The sequence below is a fragment of the Oreochromis niloticus genome, linkage group LG7 (assembly GCF_001858045.2).
Source record: "Oreochromis niloticus isolate F11D_XX linkage group LG7, O_niloticus_UMD_NMBU, whole genome shotgun sequence".
NCBI lineage: Eukaryota > Metazoa > Chordata > Actinopteri > Cichliformes > Cichlidae > Oreochromis > Oreochromis niloticus.
The window spans coordinates 50,304,287-50,319,610 of NC_031972.2; the positions used below are offsets into that span (position 1 = coordinate 50,304,287).

Genomic DNA, 15,324 nt, shown 5'->3' on the forward strand with positions numbered 1-15,324 from the left:
GACACACAATAATTTTGGTTGTGCTATGTGTGGCCTCTGATGAAAAAACAGCAGGAGTATCTCAAAAAGAAAATTCACTTCGCCCGAAGGGACTTCTTTCATTTCATCTCTAAAAGCAAAACAAAGTAAAACTCAGACCAGACGTCAGGCACTGGATAAAAGCTGTCAAACCCTCTCTCTCACAGAGAGTTGGTCAGAATAGATTACTGCAACTGTGTACCTGTAACACTGTTTGTGGGTTTTTTATGATGAAGTTTTTTTCCGTGAACGTCTACATTTTATTTTCTAGGATGTGAATTGTTTTTAAATGTTAACTCAATGATTTATTGGTCAAAATTTGATAAAAAAAAAACCTGAATAACCAAGTGTGGTGTGTACTGTTATTGTAGAAATATTTAACATATCATGTCACATTTGACCTTTGACTTTTCCTCCGAGGCCACTAGATTGATCTGATGTTCAAAGTGATAATACTGGTATATATAGCTTTTCAAAATTATGTTTCTTACTGCCGTTACTAGTATGGACACCATTCTTAATATCACATTACTTTGGACCTCTGACCTTTTCTTCAAGGTCAAATAAACTCAAATCTTCATAAAATGTCTTTTGTCTTTAAAACTATGCTTGAAATTCTGCTGCCTTTGCTTGTTTGGGAACATTTAGAAAATGATGTTGGTATATGGGGTTTCTAAATATCACATTCAAGTATGCCTTTTATACACATTTGACCTCTGACCTCACTTTCACATTTCGCAGCAAAAATTTCTGGCACAACTTCACCTGCTTCCAAGGTGCATGGAGAGGATGAAAGAATTCAAAAAGCAGGAACTCCAGCAACACTTGAGGGAACAAGAACAACTTTAATAATTGACCGGTCAATTATTAAAGTTGTTCTTCTCACTTTCACATTTCACATCTGCGTTTCTTTCAAAATATGTTATTTTCCTGCACTACAAACTACACTACTACAAAGAAAACAAATATTCCCTTAAAAGTAAACAATGCCCAGAGAGTGAGCTGCCTGTGGGAGATTTGCACTCTCGGAGTGTTTCTTGTTATCATTATCACCATTAATGTTATACTTTACTGTACTTCTTGGGTGTGTAATACTTCATGTTTTTCTTATGTAATCAAAATCTTGACAGAATTAGTTCAGATTATAATAATGTGACCTGAGTGCACTCTCTGCTAGCTGCTGGGACACAGAAGTCTGTGTTAATGTGACTGATGTTGTCTCTTGAGAGTTTGGCAGCCTGTTTCAAAGCCCATGTGATTCTTAACTGTAGCGTTTAGCTTGGTTTAACTTCAGGAATAGAATTCCTCCATGAAAACACACATATGGAGTGGTGCAGCAACAAGAAAAGCTCATGTAGTAAACTTCACCATTCATCAGTTTCATTTTTTAGAAACTAATTTCATTTATGACTGATGACAAACAGTTTTGATTACCATAATAAAATGGTCCTGAAACAGCAACTATGGCCTCTCCCCCACTGCCACTGTGGCCTGGATTGACTTTTGTGAACAACACAATTAGCTTTTCCTCCAAACACCTCACAAATGAAACAATACGATTCTAGATGACCTCAAACCTACTCATGCACGGGTTTCCAGGATCAAGCATCATCAGACTTAACATTTGCAGTAAAACGCTTCAGAGGCAACAGTACATGGGAATGAACAAATGCACCTCCTCTAAGAAGCATAAAGTATGTAAAAAACAAATGTGCATCGAGGTCAGAAAATCTGCAGGCTCACATCAAGTACCAGCCTGTGCACGGAGAGAATACTCCAATACGCCAGCCAAGTGCACGATGGGGCCTCTGTCATGTTTTAAAGACTTCTTGAGGTTCAAAGAGCCTTTCAGGGTGAGCTGTGAAGGGAAATCACACATGTTCATTATCCAACTGGTTCTTGTTCATCCATATCCGGTGAGAGGACTTGCTCAGTGAGGACTGAGGACTTGCTCAGTGTCTGTAATATCCTGTACAAGTCCACATCAAAGTCCACGGTTTCCCCCTGGTGTCAGGTAAAAGCTTACTTGAACAATACTTGACATGAAGCCTGGCCACAGTAGAATATATTCTGAAATCATTCGAAGCACTACCTTGCCCAGCTACCTCCATCCTTCTGTCAACTGGAAATGATCCTGAGTGCAATGTCAGAGTGTTTTTGGTGAGCAAGACACTGTCGATACTGTAGCCACCTAACTGCCTGCTAAAGTTGAAGGACACAGATCTACAAAAAGCTGTTTTGCTTGTGAACACTGCAACACAATGGGTTGAAGCTCTCTGAATTAGGGTGGATGATGGGTGGAGTGACTGGCAACAGCTTTCAAATCACTGCAATTTGTGCATGCTGCCCTATTACTGTATTCAGCTATTATTATCATCATTATAAGGTTCATATTATATTTAACCTGCTATAGTTTCATGTCAGCATCCTTGCGTATAAATAACTGACACTTGCTACAGAAACCTGTCTGGGCGCCCACGCAGAAGTTCAACCTCACGTCTCTCCTCTTTGAGATGAATGTGCGTCTGGAGAGGAGCTACACTGATCCATCATCATCAAGACAACAGTGCAGTTTGTGTCTGCTGGCTTGATTTGAAGCTTATTGCATTTGAGCCTTTGCAGAAATACACGTTCATCCTCCGTCTTCACCTTTTTTTTAAACTAGGCACGTGTCAAAGAGTCTGCTGTGTGGGGATTGCTCATTTTACAGATATGAAAACAGAGAGGAAGACATGCAGGCACAAAGAAAAATAAAGAACTGAGCACATGTTATGACTTCACAGCGTTTTAGCTGTCCGGCCGATGTATCCATCCACAACAGTAAATTAAATCATTCACCACTGTATGCGAAGGAGGCTTTCCCGCTGGTATAGCCTCTATTCTTTGTTATCATGCTGTGAGTGGGAAATAAACTCCAAAATGTGTGTGTGTGTGTGTGTGTGTGTGTGTGTGTGTGTGTGTGTGTCAGCAGTTCTGGTGAGAGAGTGTTGTTTGCGTTTTTTTGTGATACACCCCCAGGGATGATGGCGACAGTTACTGCTGATCACACAGGGGGGCGATATGATGATCACACTGTGGAAAACACTGCCCAGACCTCAGGAACACAATGACACTACGACCACAGACACACATTTAAGTTACTGGGAGAATGGCACACTGGTTTGAAGCACAAAATGATGCCATCTTTAATAAACCAATACGTTTTAAGGTTAAAGACCTGCTAACACTGACTGAAGACACACAGATTACCACATTTCTTTCTCATACACAGTAATGACTCCCCACTTCCAGATGATGAGAAATTAAGTCTTAAAACATTGCTAAGTAAAGTCTGGAGAGTCTTCAAGTCTTGTTTTTCTTCACAGTATTTAACTCTAAGCTTCTAAAGTTTAATGCTTCATCAGGCATTGAAGATGTATCACCTCTTGGAAAGCTCATTTAATTAGAAGGACCTGAACAAGAGACGTAACACACAGAGCAAGGGCACTTTTCCCATTCATCCGTCCCTTATCAGGCCTAGCCAGTAAAACATGGTGTGAAGGCTATTCTAATGATATGAGTCATATGAGAATTTTGGTGCAAACTGCTTCCTTGAACGATCTTCAAAGCTATTAGATGGCAAAGGGTGGCGGATTGTTTTCAGTGCACACCTGCCAAGTGATAGATCCACAGCAGAGTGCAATAACGCATCCCTAAGCTTGATTTAACACGCAGCAGTATTCAGTGCATTTATTCAGCTGTCATAAAATTGCCGTTTTAGCGACTCTGTTGTGCACTAATAATTGATTCAGCCCTCACACTTTTTGTGTGTAATGAACCGTGTGGTTAAACAGTGGCATTAGGCTACAATAGCTATAAAAGCATTTAAAAAATAGGCAATGGAGCTAAAACTTTATGTCATCTGTTTGAGCAAGAGACCCATATGCTGCAGGGGCCTACGCCTGTGAGTCCATCACAAAACAATTACCATGTGTAAAATAAAGGCTCAAATAAGTGCTAAAAATAAATAGGATATATGAGTCACAATTACTTTAAGTCTTAAGTTCATATTTGAAAAATGCTTAACTGCTTTAACAGATATTTTATTTCTTCCAGCTCCCCATTTAAAAATGTTTCTGATTGTCAATCAGGCATCTTCCTGCCCAATAATTGTATTCTCAATGATCATTTTTTTTTTCGATTTCTCTATTTTCTGTCATTGAAGTTTAAAGACTGTAAAAGGTCTCAATCCTAAAAAATCAGCAGGTCTTGATAACCTCCCTCCATATTTCTTACACCTCACTGCTGGTATTAAAGCCCAAACAGTGTCACATATTCTTATACTGTTCCTGATATTTGGAGAAGAGCTTTTGTGTTACCTTTGCCAAAAGGTGGTGATCCCACTTTATTAAATAACTATCGACCCAAACTTTGCATCCCAGCTGAAGTGCTTGAGAAACTGGTGAATGACCAATTAAAAAAAATACTTGGTCTCTAATCAGTCTGGTTTCAAAGAACAACATAGCATGGTCACTGTTTCGATTAAACGTTTAAATGCCAACAGCAAAACACTTTAAAATACATGAATGAATGGTTTATAACAGTTATAATTAGCTCCATGGACACATGTGTCAGTCACGTGCAGCTGAGCCGGACAGCTTGACCGTAAACGTACCTCTTCACAGACGGCACATTTTTACCCACTGTTTACACAATTCAGGATCCTATTATACAAGCCTGGCAGGACCTCTGGGTTGCATCATTATAGGAGATTAAACATCCTCTTTCTCTTCCAATCTGTGTCCTCATCGCTTTAACGTCACACTATCCACTTATGCCTCCGATTGCTTCTGATTCCACTACATGACAGGATTTTCTGTAAAGCCTCTGTTGCGTTTGTGCACACACACCTGAGGAGGGAATGGACACAAGCTACAGGATAGAATATGCAACATCACGCCTATATTGTACAGAGGCTCGGTTTGGTTTAAAATGCCCAAATGCTCAGACTCTGCGGCGTTTGTGGATGTGATTAAATATGTTTTGGGCTCCAGCAGAACTTCCGCCTGCATTGTTCTTATAACCTAGCAACCAAACAAGCGCCGACTATTTAAGGACTGTGAAAGTGTTAAAGCTGCTAACTGCCAGACCACACACACACACACACACACACACACACACACACACACACATGTGCGTATACACACAGAAGAAAAGACTTGATTTTGTTAGTTTCAGCCCAGCATGTTGAATAAATCATCGTACATAAAACTGATGTCTGCCTACTATCCTACAGTAGCCTGTTTAAATATATAATAGACAGATAATATTATCTGTTCTGATATTAGTGTCTGTGGCTATAAACCCATCTGCCTGCTTGCATAAGAGGACAGGTGGTCAGCCCCGGACTGTGCAAGCAAAGGTTTACGCACGTCCGCATGCACACACCACAACAACAAATACACAAAAACTTAAACATTTACTGTGGAAAACTGCAGGCAAAGAGAGCACAGCCTCAGTCCTACAGATGCCATCTACAGATGACAAGCACTCACAAACATCAAAGTTACTCTCTTTTAAGCTAATGAGGGCTTCTGGGTTAAAAAAAAAGAAAAGAAAAAGCAACACCCATGATGAAGATGAGCAGAATATCATCTGATGTAGAATATACAAGCTATAATAGCAGCCGGCTGGAAGGACTACATGCCTCTTACCAAAGTGCACAACGCTATGTAGAAGCACGGAGCTTAGACTTAAATCTTTGATTGAAGAACCAGGTTACCTTTAAATTTTTATACGCTTAAAGCAAAAAAAAAAAGAAAAAAGAAGAAAAACTTTCTGCAGAGTGTTCAGGATTTCAACGTGATCCACCAGCATGCTGCAGACAAATCTGACTTCATGATCAGTCTGCCAAAGAGCATTTGAAATTCACTCAAATCCTTGAAAGCACAAATCAGATGAGTCATTTTTGCCAAAGACTAACTGTAGCTGTGCTTTTTTTTGCTGTTCATATCACCCGAGTGAGATATTTTTGAAGGCAAGATGAAAAGGACATCTCTTCTGTTAAATTTCATCCATTTCTAACCTGCAGCTCAGCAGTGTGCATTTTAAGTGAAATATGGAGAATAATAATAATTAAACTCCCAGATAAAGTACCTGATATTAGCTTCCAGATAATTTTAGAATCCATTTTCAGATTTTTGTGATTACCTACACAGTTATAATGGTTTTGCTGCAGAAACCATACAAAAACTTTTCAAAGGATTCATATGGTGAAACAGCATTTCCATCTCCAAGCCTTTTAATGCATATGGTGCAATTGATTGTGTTCGAGGAAGTGCAATATAATTGCTGAGTTTTGCTTTAGCAGGTCTTTGTGAGCCAAAATTCACCACCTTCGCGTTCATTTTAATGGTGCACTTAACAGCCATAGAAATATTGAGTGGGTCCTCTGGGTTACAAACTTTAACATAAATCTGATATAGTCCTCTGGAGCGCTGACTGAAGTCATGAGGTCATTATTCTGAGCTTATAAAATTTCATAATGTAGGATTTTCTCTGATGCATTAATACAGAAGGAAATAATAACTGAACAGACGAACATTTTATACGATTAAACAAAGAATCCAAAATAAACCCAGAGAGGTGAACAAGAGCAGCCTTTCCCAGCAGGGCATCCCCCACTCATGAGGTTGAGCTGCTCAGCACTGTCTCATCAGAAGCCAGGGGATGCACTTTCCCATCTTCAGCCGGGTACGGATAACAAAAGAGGTAACTGTTCCCCATTTATTAGCCTGGCTCAGCATGAAAAACAAGATCTTTCTTCACCATTTTTCTAAATTTAGACAGCAAGAACCACAAAGCATTGAAGAAGCACTAATTTCCCCCAAGGAACCCTACTTAGGGTGTAAAATCAATACTGGCCCAGCAGTGTAATCAAGCTGCACATAGAAGCAGTGGTATGTGGCACTGTTTTGTTTTTTTACTCACAGATTTGCAGCAGTGTGCAGATGCAAAGTAGCTTTCTTTTACAGAACAGTTTGTCCTGTGTGTAAAAAGAGTACCTGTCCAAAATGTAAAACAACCAACAGCACACCAACATGGAGAAATCAAATCTGACTATTTATTTTCCCCATTTTGACTGCATTACAGGAATTTTTAACAGCTTCATTAACAAAAAGGCTGTCAGAAAACGCAGAAAGAAGCTATTCCTCGCAGGTTTCACGGGACAAACATATCACATGTCACAAACTATCTGGCATGCTTCTGAACAGATCTGAACAGAATGGTTTTTATTTATTTTTTCCCCTCAAAGCACAACTGAATTTTAAGTTCGGTTATTACCTTCCTGTCCTGCTTATTCATATGAGCATGGATATGAACACAAGTTTAGAAACCGGGCTATTTTTTGTATGAACTGCGCAGAAATGTGTTTTCTCTGGGAAACCTCAGCTTTCCACTTAAATCTACCAAACGTGCTTCAAGTTTCAAGTTGTTGATCTTTCAAATTGTTTTACATTTCTGATCACTGTGACCTGCACGGTTTTATTTAACTAGGCTGGACCCTTATAATAAAAACGTGGGTAAGACTGTCAGTGCAACGTAAAGTAGCGGACAAAATACCAAAAGTGCTGGTTTCAGAAACAGGCTTCTTCCCAGGAGGACGAGGCTGCAAAGCTTCCAACTCTGCGTCACACTAACAGCAAGTGGAGAGACCATTACCCCCGAGCACCACTTCACACACAAACTGTTCAACAAGAGAAAAAAAAGTAGCCACACTCGTCTAAAAAAACAAACAAAAAAAAGAAAATCACATCTTGACACCTTGAATCTCCCCTCACGTTATACACAAACCTTTCTGCTGCTTGAAGGACTGGATTGAGCCCGAGTGGTGCACCATGGCGGCGTTCAGTTGGTTCCCAGCGCAAATCAAATTCCGTATTTAAAAAAGCAAAACTGCGGAAAACATGGGAAACTGTGGCGGGGTTGTGTAGGTGTTCCCTCAGCTCCCATCCTGCCAAACGAGCTCACTGGCGATGCGCAAACGCCAGCAACACCTGTCTCCTCTATGCAAGCTCCCACCCCCCCCTACCCCAAAACCCCCCTCCGCTCCCCTATCGCCACCATCCACGGCTGTTGTCATGGCGACGGGAGGTAGGGGAGGTCCTGAGATGGACGCGTCCACCTCCTGTCCTCCTCCGTGCTGATTTACTAAAGCTGCGGGAAATTACCACGGACAGCATATCGCAAATGGACCGTCGACAAATTTGATTTGCTCTCCAGTTATCCTCCTGCTGAAAGCTGCACTTATCCAAACAGAAAAAAACACACAGCCGTGGACCCAGTATTAAGTTAAATATAATGCAGTACAGGCTACTGCTTCCTAAATATCACAGACAAAAATATGTAAACATGGGGACGTTGTTGTTTGTTCTTTTTAAGTCGAATTCACATTTGAGACACTGCAATCAACCTTTTTATAACAAAACGAAAAAATACTAAAAAGTAAAAATACTTTCTTTCCCTCTCTAATTTTCTCAAACCATGGGACACATGATCACATGATCATAAAAATCCAAGACAAATGATGGTGTAAAGTTGTTGTTAGAGGAAGCTGCACTCATCTACAGTTAGCTTCAATTTAAAATTTTTAACACTAAAAGAAATAATAATAATGAAAAATAACTACAGACAAAAGACAAAAAGTCAATATCTCACCAACACAGGCCTCACAGAGCCCAGGCTGCAATGGCAGGAGACCCCTTGTTTGACAGTAAATGTTTCATCAGTCATGGAAACTAAAGCTGAACAGGGCACCATGTAGCTGCAGCGCAGTTTGATTGCAGACTATTACAGCTGGAGGACTAATAGTCGTGCACTGCACAAACAGAAATCCACTTAAATGACAGATTTGTTGTTTATTGCAGATTCGGGCAGTGAAATACACAACAGTGTATATTTCATCAGGAAGTCATTCTCTCCTTCTGCACGTTAACATTTTTGTTTTCAACTGCACATTTTACTGCTTTTGACAGTGTTAAACAGTTATATTACAGTTATGTGGGAAATAAAAAGTGCAACCGCATTAATTTCTAGGATATTTCATTTAGTATAATGTAAAAATTAATTGGGTCCTTAGCAGGTCTAATTTGTTGACTAATTTGGGGCTTGATATTCTCTGGAGCAAGGATTAAGCACTCGGTCTTGTCTGCGTTCAGCTGCAAAAAATTGTTTGTCATCCAAACATTAATTTCCTTAAGACAGTCCATAAGAGTGGATAGCTTGTCTAATTCCCAAGGTTTAAAGGAGATGTATAATTGGATATCGTCTGCATACAGATGGTAGGAAATATTTTTGAAGCCGCTAATGATCCAGCCTAAAGGAAGAATATATAGTGAAAATAACAGGGGGCTTAAAACCGAACCTTGTGGGACTCCACATAGAAACTTAGCCGCATCTGATCGAAAGTTTCCCACTGAAACTAAAAGTGTTCTATCCTCCAGAAATGAGGTGAACCACTTTAGGACAGATCCAGATATCCCTACCATAAGATTTAAGCGATGGATTAAGATCTGATGGTCAACGGTATCAAAGGCTGAGCTAAGGTCTAGAAGAACTAGGACTGAGCAATCACCCCTGTCTGCAGCCATCAAAAGATCATTTGTGACTTTCAGGAGAGCTGTTTCTGTAGAGTGTAGCTTCCTAAAACCCGACTGAAATTTATCAAGAATATTATGCTTCTCCAGCGCTTTCTTTACTTGTAGCCAAACGACTTTTTCTAAGATTTTAGAGATAAAAGGAAGTTTTGAGATGGGCCTGAAGCTTGACTGAAGTGTTGGATCCAGGTTAGGCTTTTTCAGCAAAGGTTGAATAACCCCCTGTTTAAAGCACCTGGGGACAGAGCCAGATAGCAAGGAACAGTTTATTAGCGTGACCACAGAGGGCCCAATGGTATCAAAAACTTTACAAAATAAATGAGTAGGTAAGACATCAGCTGAGCTCGTTGAGGGTTTCAATTGGGTCAGTATTTCTGATAGATCTTTTAAAGAAATTGGGAGAAAAGATTCCATAATCATGGGGTGTGGAAGATCATGATTGGTGGGGTTACCTAAGGGAGTTATGTTACCTCTTAGGCAACTAATCTTATCTTGAAAAAATTTTAAAAATTCACTACAGTCCTTATCTGAAAAGACAGGTGTACATGGCGTTGGGGGAGAGACGATGCTACTCACTGTATCAAAGACAACTTTAGGATTTCTTTTTCCTACTGCAAGTAGTTGAGAGAAATAAGTGGCTCTTGAGTCTTTCACCATGTCATTAAAGGTCCTGTGCCATTATTTCTTTAACAAACACTAAAGCAAATTGCAGTTCCTGCATTTTTAGGAATTAAGAGGGTAAGTAACAGCCAACTACTACTATTCAAATGCAACTGTTGATTGACAGCAAGTCAAACAGCAACGTGTGAGTACCTCTGTCTAAGCAGATGCTTTGATAGTTAGATTTGCAAAGTTGCTTTTGAACAAACCAGAAAAATTCTGGAACAATGTGTTTTGGAGAGATGACACCACAGATCTTTGGCCATGATGTGCCACATTAGGCACGTTAAGGAGCTCTTCAGTTGACGATGAAGTCCTCTGTATACCAAAGAATTCTAGAGGCAAATATGAGGCCATCTGTGTGACAGCTAAAGCTTGGCCTAAACTGGTTCATGCAACAGGACAATGATGCCAAACACAGCAGTGAATCTACAACAGAATGGCCAACAAAGAAAAGAATCACAGTGTTGCGATCGCCCGGTCAAAGTCCTCAACCTGACTGAAACACTGTGGTGGGACCTTAAGAGAGCTGTGCATAAAGAAATGCACAAAAACTTCAAAGAAGAAGAAGTTTAAAGAAGTGTGGGTCAAAATTCCTCCTCAGTGATGTGCAAGATGGATAAAGCCATACAGAAAATAACTTCAAATTATTGAAGTAGGTGGTGTTTCTGCAAGCTGCTAAATCATGAGGTGTGCTTAGTTTTTCCACACTGCTTCTGCATTTTGGCTTTGTTGTCATGTGTTGACGTTGTATTTACAGAATTGTAAGACCTTCTAAGGACTCAGGACCAAACCTTTAAACTGAGACTACACATGTTTTTTTTTTAATATAACTTATTGAGATTATATATTGGAAAACACGACAATTTAAATGATATTTATAAATCTTTTTTGTACATTTAATCAAAGACTGCACGCTCTACCTTTTTATCACAGGTGTCACCTTCTTCCTTTGGCATTTTTAAAGGCTTTTGTGAAATGTTACTTCCTCAGTCTCTTTAGCATTTGTAGTCAGAGTCACAAAATAATAGTAATAATAATGGAACAAATCAGGAGATTATTTTTTAGTATTTACAATCAGGTTTGTTAAAAGTGGGATAGATTCAGTTGATATTGTAATAATAATATTTGAGCAATGATGCAATCCTATGTATTTTAACCATGAAGTATAACAAAATTCAGTGTATATGTAATTACCTAACATGTCAGAAATGACACATTTAATGTGGATCATAATTATCACGGTTATTAGTAAAACACACGGGTAGTTTATGGGATACAAAATAAATTCTTTTTAAGTCTCCAGTTTTGTAGTATTAACCAAGCTGACAGTTCATCTAGGTTTATCTGCAAGGTCACTGGTCTTATTTCAATGTCATCCCCAGAGAGTTACAGCAGCAGACCACTAATCTGGATCATGAGAGAGAAAGCTCTCTCATGGGTGTTTCATCCTGTTTCTGTGCAAGCAGAAACTGAACTGACTGCTGCTATCTGGTGACTGTTTGCCTCGGGAACAAAAACACAATCTTTATCTTGGTCTTTGGCCTTAGTTTTGTATATCAATCTACGTCTGTGGGGTTACTGACAAAAGAAGCCTGGCATCTGTCATAGATGCAAATACCATCTGTTTTCTTGCAGCTCAGCATGCTTTTACTCCTCCCACTGTTCTGATGTTTATTAAAGACTGGTATCAGGGCACTGTGTGCCAACCCCAGCGACGCAACATTGAACTAGCAAGCTAATGCATTTCTTCCACTGGGGTGATTAATAAATAAAACTGCAGCTCTTATCAGTGGGTTAGCCCCACTTTAAATTCTATCTTTTCCATTCCTGCCTGTTAGTTCGAGGATGTAGGTCAGATGGGAGCACTGCAAAGGGATGATTTTAGACAAATGATATACTGCCACCCTGTGGAAAGTGTGGCTAACTGTTACTAACCTCAGCTCATGTGCATAAATACACAATCAGACAAAAAGAATGATAACCTTGACTCCTTAAAATTAAATGGCCAGCTGCATGTAATGTTTAAGTTAAAAAAAAAAAGCAGGTGCATCATAGTGGGGGCAAAAGTGGAAATGTGTACCCCGGGCCTCAGTGGTGGAACGGGGCCTAGAAATCCTGGAATGAAAAGTTTTTATTTGCAGTTTTTATTTTTAAGTAATATGTGTCATAATGAAATTGCCTGGATTAATCAGTTGGGTGACTGAGTGTTAGTTTCTGGCCAATTACATAAAAATTTATGTAACAGGCCAGAAACTGTGGATAATAAAGAGAAAATGCCAATAAAGCCATAAGGAAAAATCCATAAGTAACAGTAGTCTGCACATCAATGCATTTTTATTGAGCTGTGATTTGTAGTTAGAGCATTATTCAGCTTGTATAGCAGTGGCGTAATATAGAATAACAGATACTCAACTCAGAGAAATCGTGAGAAACAGCCACTTAGAAACAATCAAAGCTACCTTCACTAATATTCAACACATTACTTGTCCCTCAGGGAGGCTCTGCATTAGCGTGCCATTCGGAGAATCAAAGAAGCTGCTTGAGAGGCTCCTGAATAGCGAAGGCCTCTGGCATCAACACTTTCAGCTAAATTAACTGTGATGGTTTTGTTGTAAGGCTTAGCAACGGAGAGATCTGCTGATGAAGTCAGTTTAAAAGTTCATTCGAGGCTCAAAGCTTTTCTCTCTGGACCGAGGTGAAGCCAGCCACTCCCAATGTGTGCCTGAACAACAAATGATTTTTAATTCTCATTGATTAATCTTTAGGCTTTAGACTTTCCTTTTTGAGAAAGCTCATAGTTAGGGCTGGACTGGGTGACCCTGAATCCACCCTTAGTTATGCTGCAATAGGGTGCTGGAGGATTCCCATGATGCACTTAACAGTTCTCCTTCTCTCACACATTTTCACTCACCATGTGTTTATACACCACTCTACATTTAATTATTAGTTAATATTAATCTCTAGTTGTCTTCCACAGCATGTCTTTTGTCCTTTCTCCCTCAGCTCATCCCCAACCAGTCGTGGCAGATGGCTGCCCCTCCGTGAGTCTGGCTGCCCCTCCGTGAGTCTGGTTCTGCTGGAGGTTTCTTCCTGTTAAAGGGAGTTTTTCTTTCCCTCTGTCACCAAAGTGCTTGCTCATAGGGGGTCATCTGGGGTTTCTCTGTATTATTATAGGGTCTTTACCTTACCTAATATTAAGCAGCTTGAGGTGACTGTTGTTGTCATTTGGCACTATATAAATAAAATAAAATTGAATTGAAATAAATATTATAGTAACTGATCTTTCAGTAACATATTATATAAAATATGAAACGATGAAAATAAGGGGTCAAAATATTGACTTTACTGGCTTCAACTTTGGTTCAAACACTTTTTATGGTGTTTGTGCTGTTTTGGCGCAAATGTGTGGAGCTTGCTCTAGACTGACTGAGTCAGCCACTCACTGGGCAACACGAGGAAGACAGCTTCAAATTTCATAAACCCAAAATTTATACACACAATTTAGATGTGGAAAAATATGCTTATCGACAGGAGGCAGTGCTTGGATTGTTTGTAAACATTTGGCTTTCCAAGACCTGCTGGCAGGCTCACCAGACTGCTGGTCGGTGTCTGTGCCTCCAGAGCGGGAACTGCTCCAGGATGGGCTGATGGTGGGACTGATAGGAGCATGGTGTCTGATGCCACTGGAGGAGCTGGAGACCTGACTCTCCAGCAGGGGGAGGTACACAGAGTTTTCCTGATGACATGATCCTGTGAAACAAAGAAAATATCATAAATCAGTGAGTGGTAGCGTGCTGACGGCTGTTTCCAGCTCAAACAATAATATCACTTGTGTAAGTTGTCCACAGGAAAATGAAGCTTGCATGTCCACATCAGTTAATTTTGTTGATGATCACAGAAGCCCAGCTCTCTACTTATCCTTCTCAAGTTACTACACTCATGCATTATTAATGAGTCTGTGATATTCCTTTTTGTCTTCTGATACTTGACACTAATGGGGACCACTAAAGCTCCTGGCTTTCAAAATTCAACTGTGGAACAGTTAAACTAACAGACATGTCCGGATGTTTAATATCAAGGCTTTGTTAAGGGATCATTTTCACTCAAACCAGCTTTGGAAAACCAGATTTTAGCCAAACTAAAATAACTGGAAGACACCGATGGTTTGGCCTACACTGTTATGTAAAGTTACCCTTTTCATCTGCTCACATTTTAAATAATGTGGATTTTCACAAATATACATGAGCAGCATTATTAAATCCACTGGCTGGCAAAACAAACGACATCTGTCATGCATTTTCATCTGGCATTCAGCTGGAGCTTACTTTTGACACAGCAAAACATTGTAACCTCATCCAACCGCCAAGCCAACATTCTTGCCAAAAGCAGCTCCAGAGACGACGTGTCCATGCCATGACTCGCTAGAACTGATTCTTGGAGGGACTCGTTTCCTTTCTAGCTCCTTATTTTTAATCTTAGCCTCTACTAGAGTTCAACAGTATAAATGAGGACATCACTTATATTCTTCTTGTGATCCCACCCATCTGGAAACTAAGTGGAATTGTATTCCAAACCTTAACACCAAAAATTTGGAGCAGCTTACCACTCTCTCTTTGTACCCTTGGCTCTGTGGCATCCTTCCTCTTACTTACTACTCTAGCAGAGTAGCTACGCATGATACACAGTGTATTATGGGCCTTAGTGCAGCCCCTTATCACCAATTCATGAAACAAAACGGCATTTCTCCCTTAAAGTCAGTTTTATTCTTCTTCCTGCCAGCATTAAATTTGAAGAGCAGGTGGTGGAACGGTTACACACCCTCAGCTGTGTAACCGAGATGACCACAGTAAGGATACGTGCTCTGACTGATATCATATGAAACAGAGCTGTTAGAGCACCATGAAGTCTGAACTTTTGGCTCACCGGAATTATTTCATGTCCACACTGCACTGACCTCTGTATTTGAAACTTTGACCATGTTTGATTTGAGCATCCTTCAAATGGGAAA

At 39.9% G+C, this 15,324-nt stretch overlaps 1 protein-coding gene across 5 annotated transcripts in view; it reads right to left on the reverse strand.

Annotated features, from left to right (window-relative positions):
• ano3 (anoctamin 3) overlaps positions 1-14,741 on the reverse strand; it is a 49,175-nt gene extending 34,434 nt beyond the window's left edge. For 3 of the 5 annotated variants that reach the window (XM_025908473.1, XM_025908474.1, XM_005450836.4), the window contains exons 1-2: positions 14,642-14,741; positions 13,908-14,066 (exon numbers count right to left, since the gene is read on the reverse strand). In XM_025908473.1, coding sequence (XP_025764258.1) covers positions 13,908-14,066; positions 14,642-14,726 — 244 coding nt within the window. In that variant the 5' untranslated portion in view covers positions 14,727-14,741. Of the gene's footprint in view, positions 1-7,620; positions 7,731-7,851; positions 8,097-13,907; positions 14,067-14,641 lie in introns of those variants that run through there. The other 2 variants (XM_005450833.4, XM_013270613.3) reach the window with 2 other exon arrangements.
• Between the last annotated feature and the right edge of the window lie 583 nt (positions 14,742-15,324).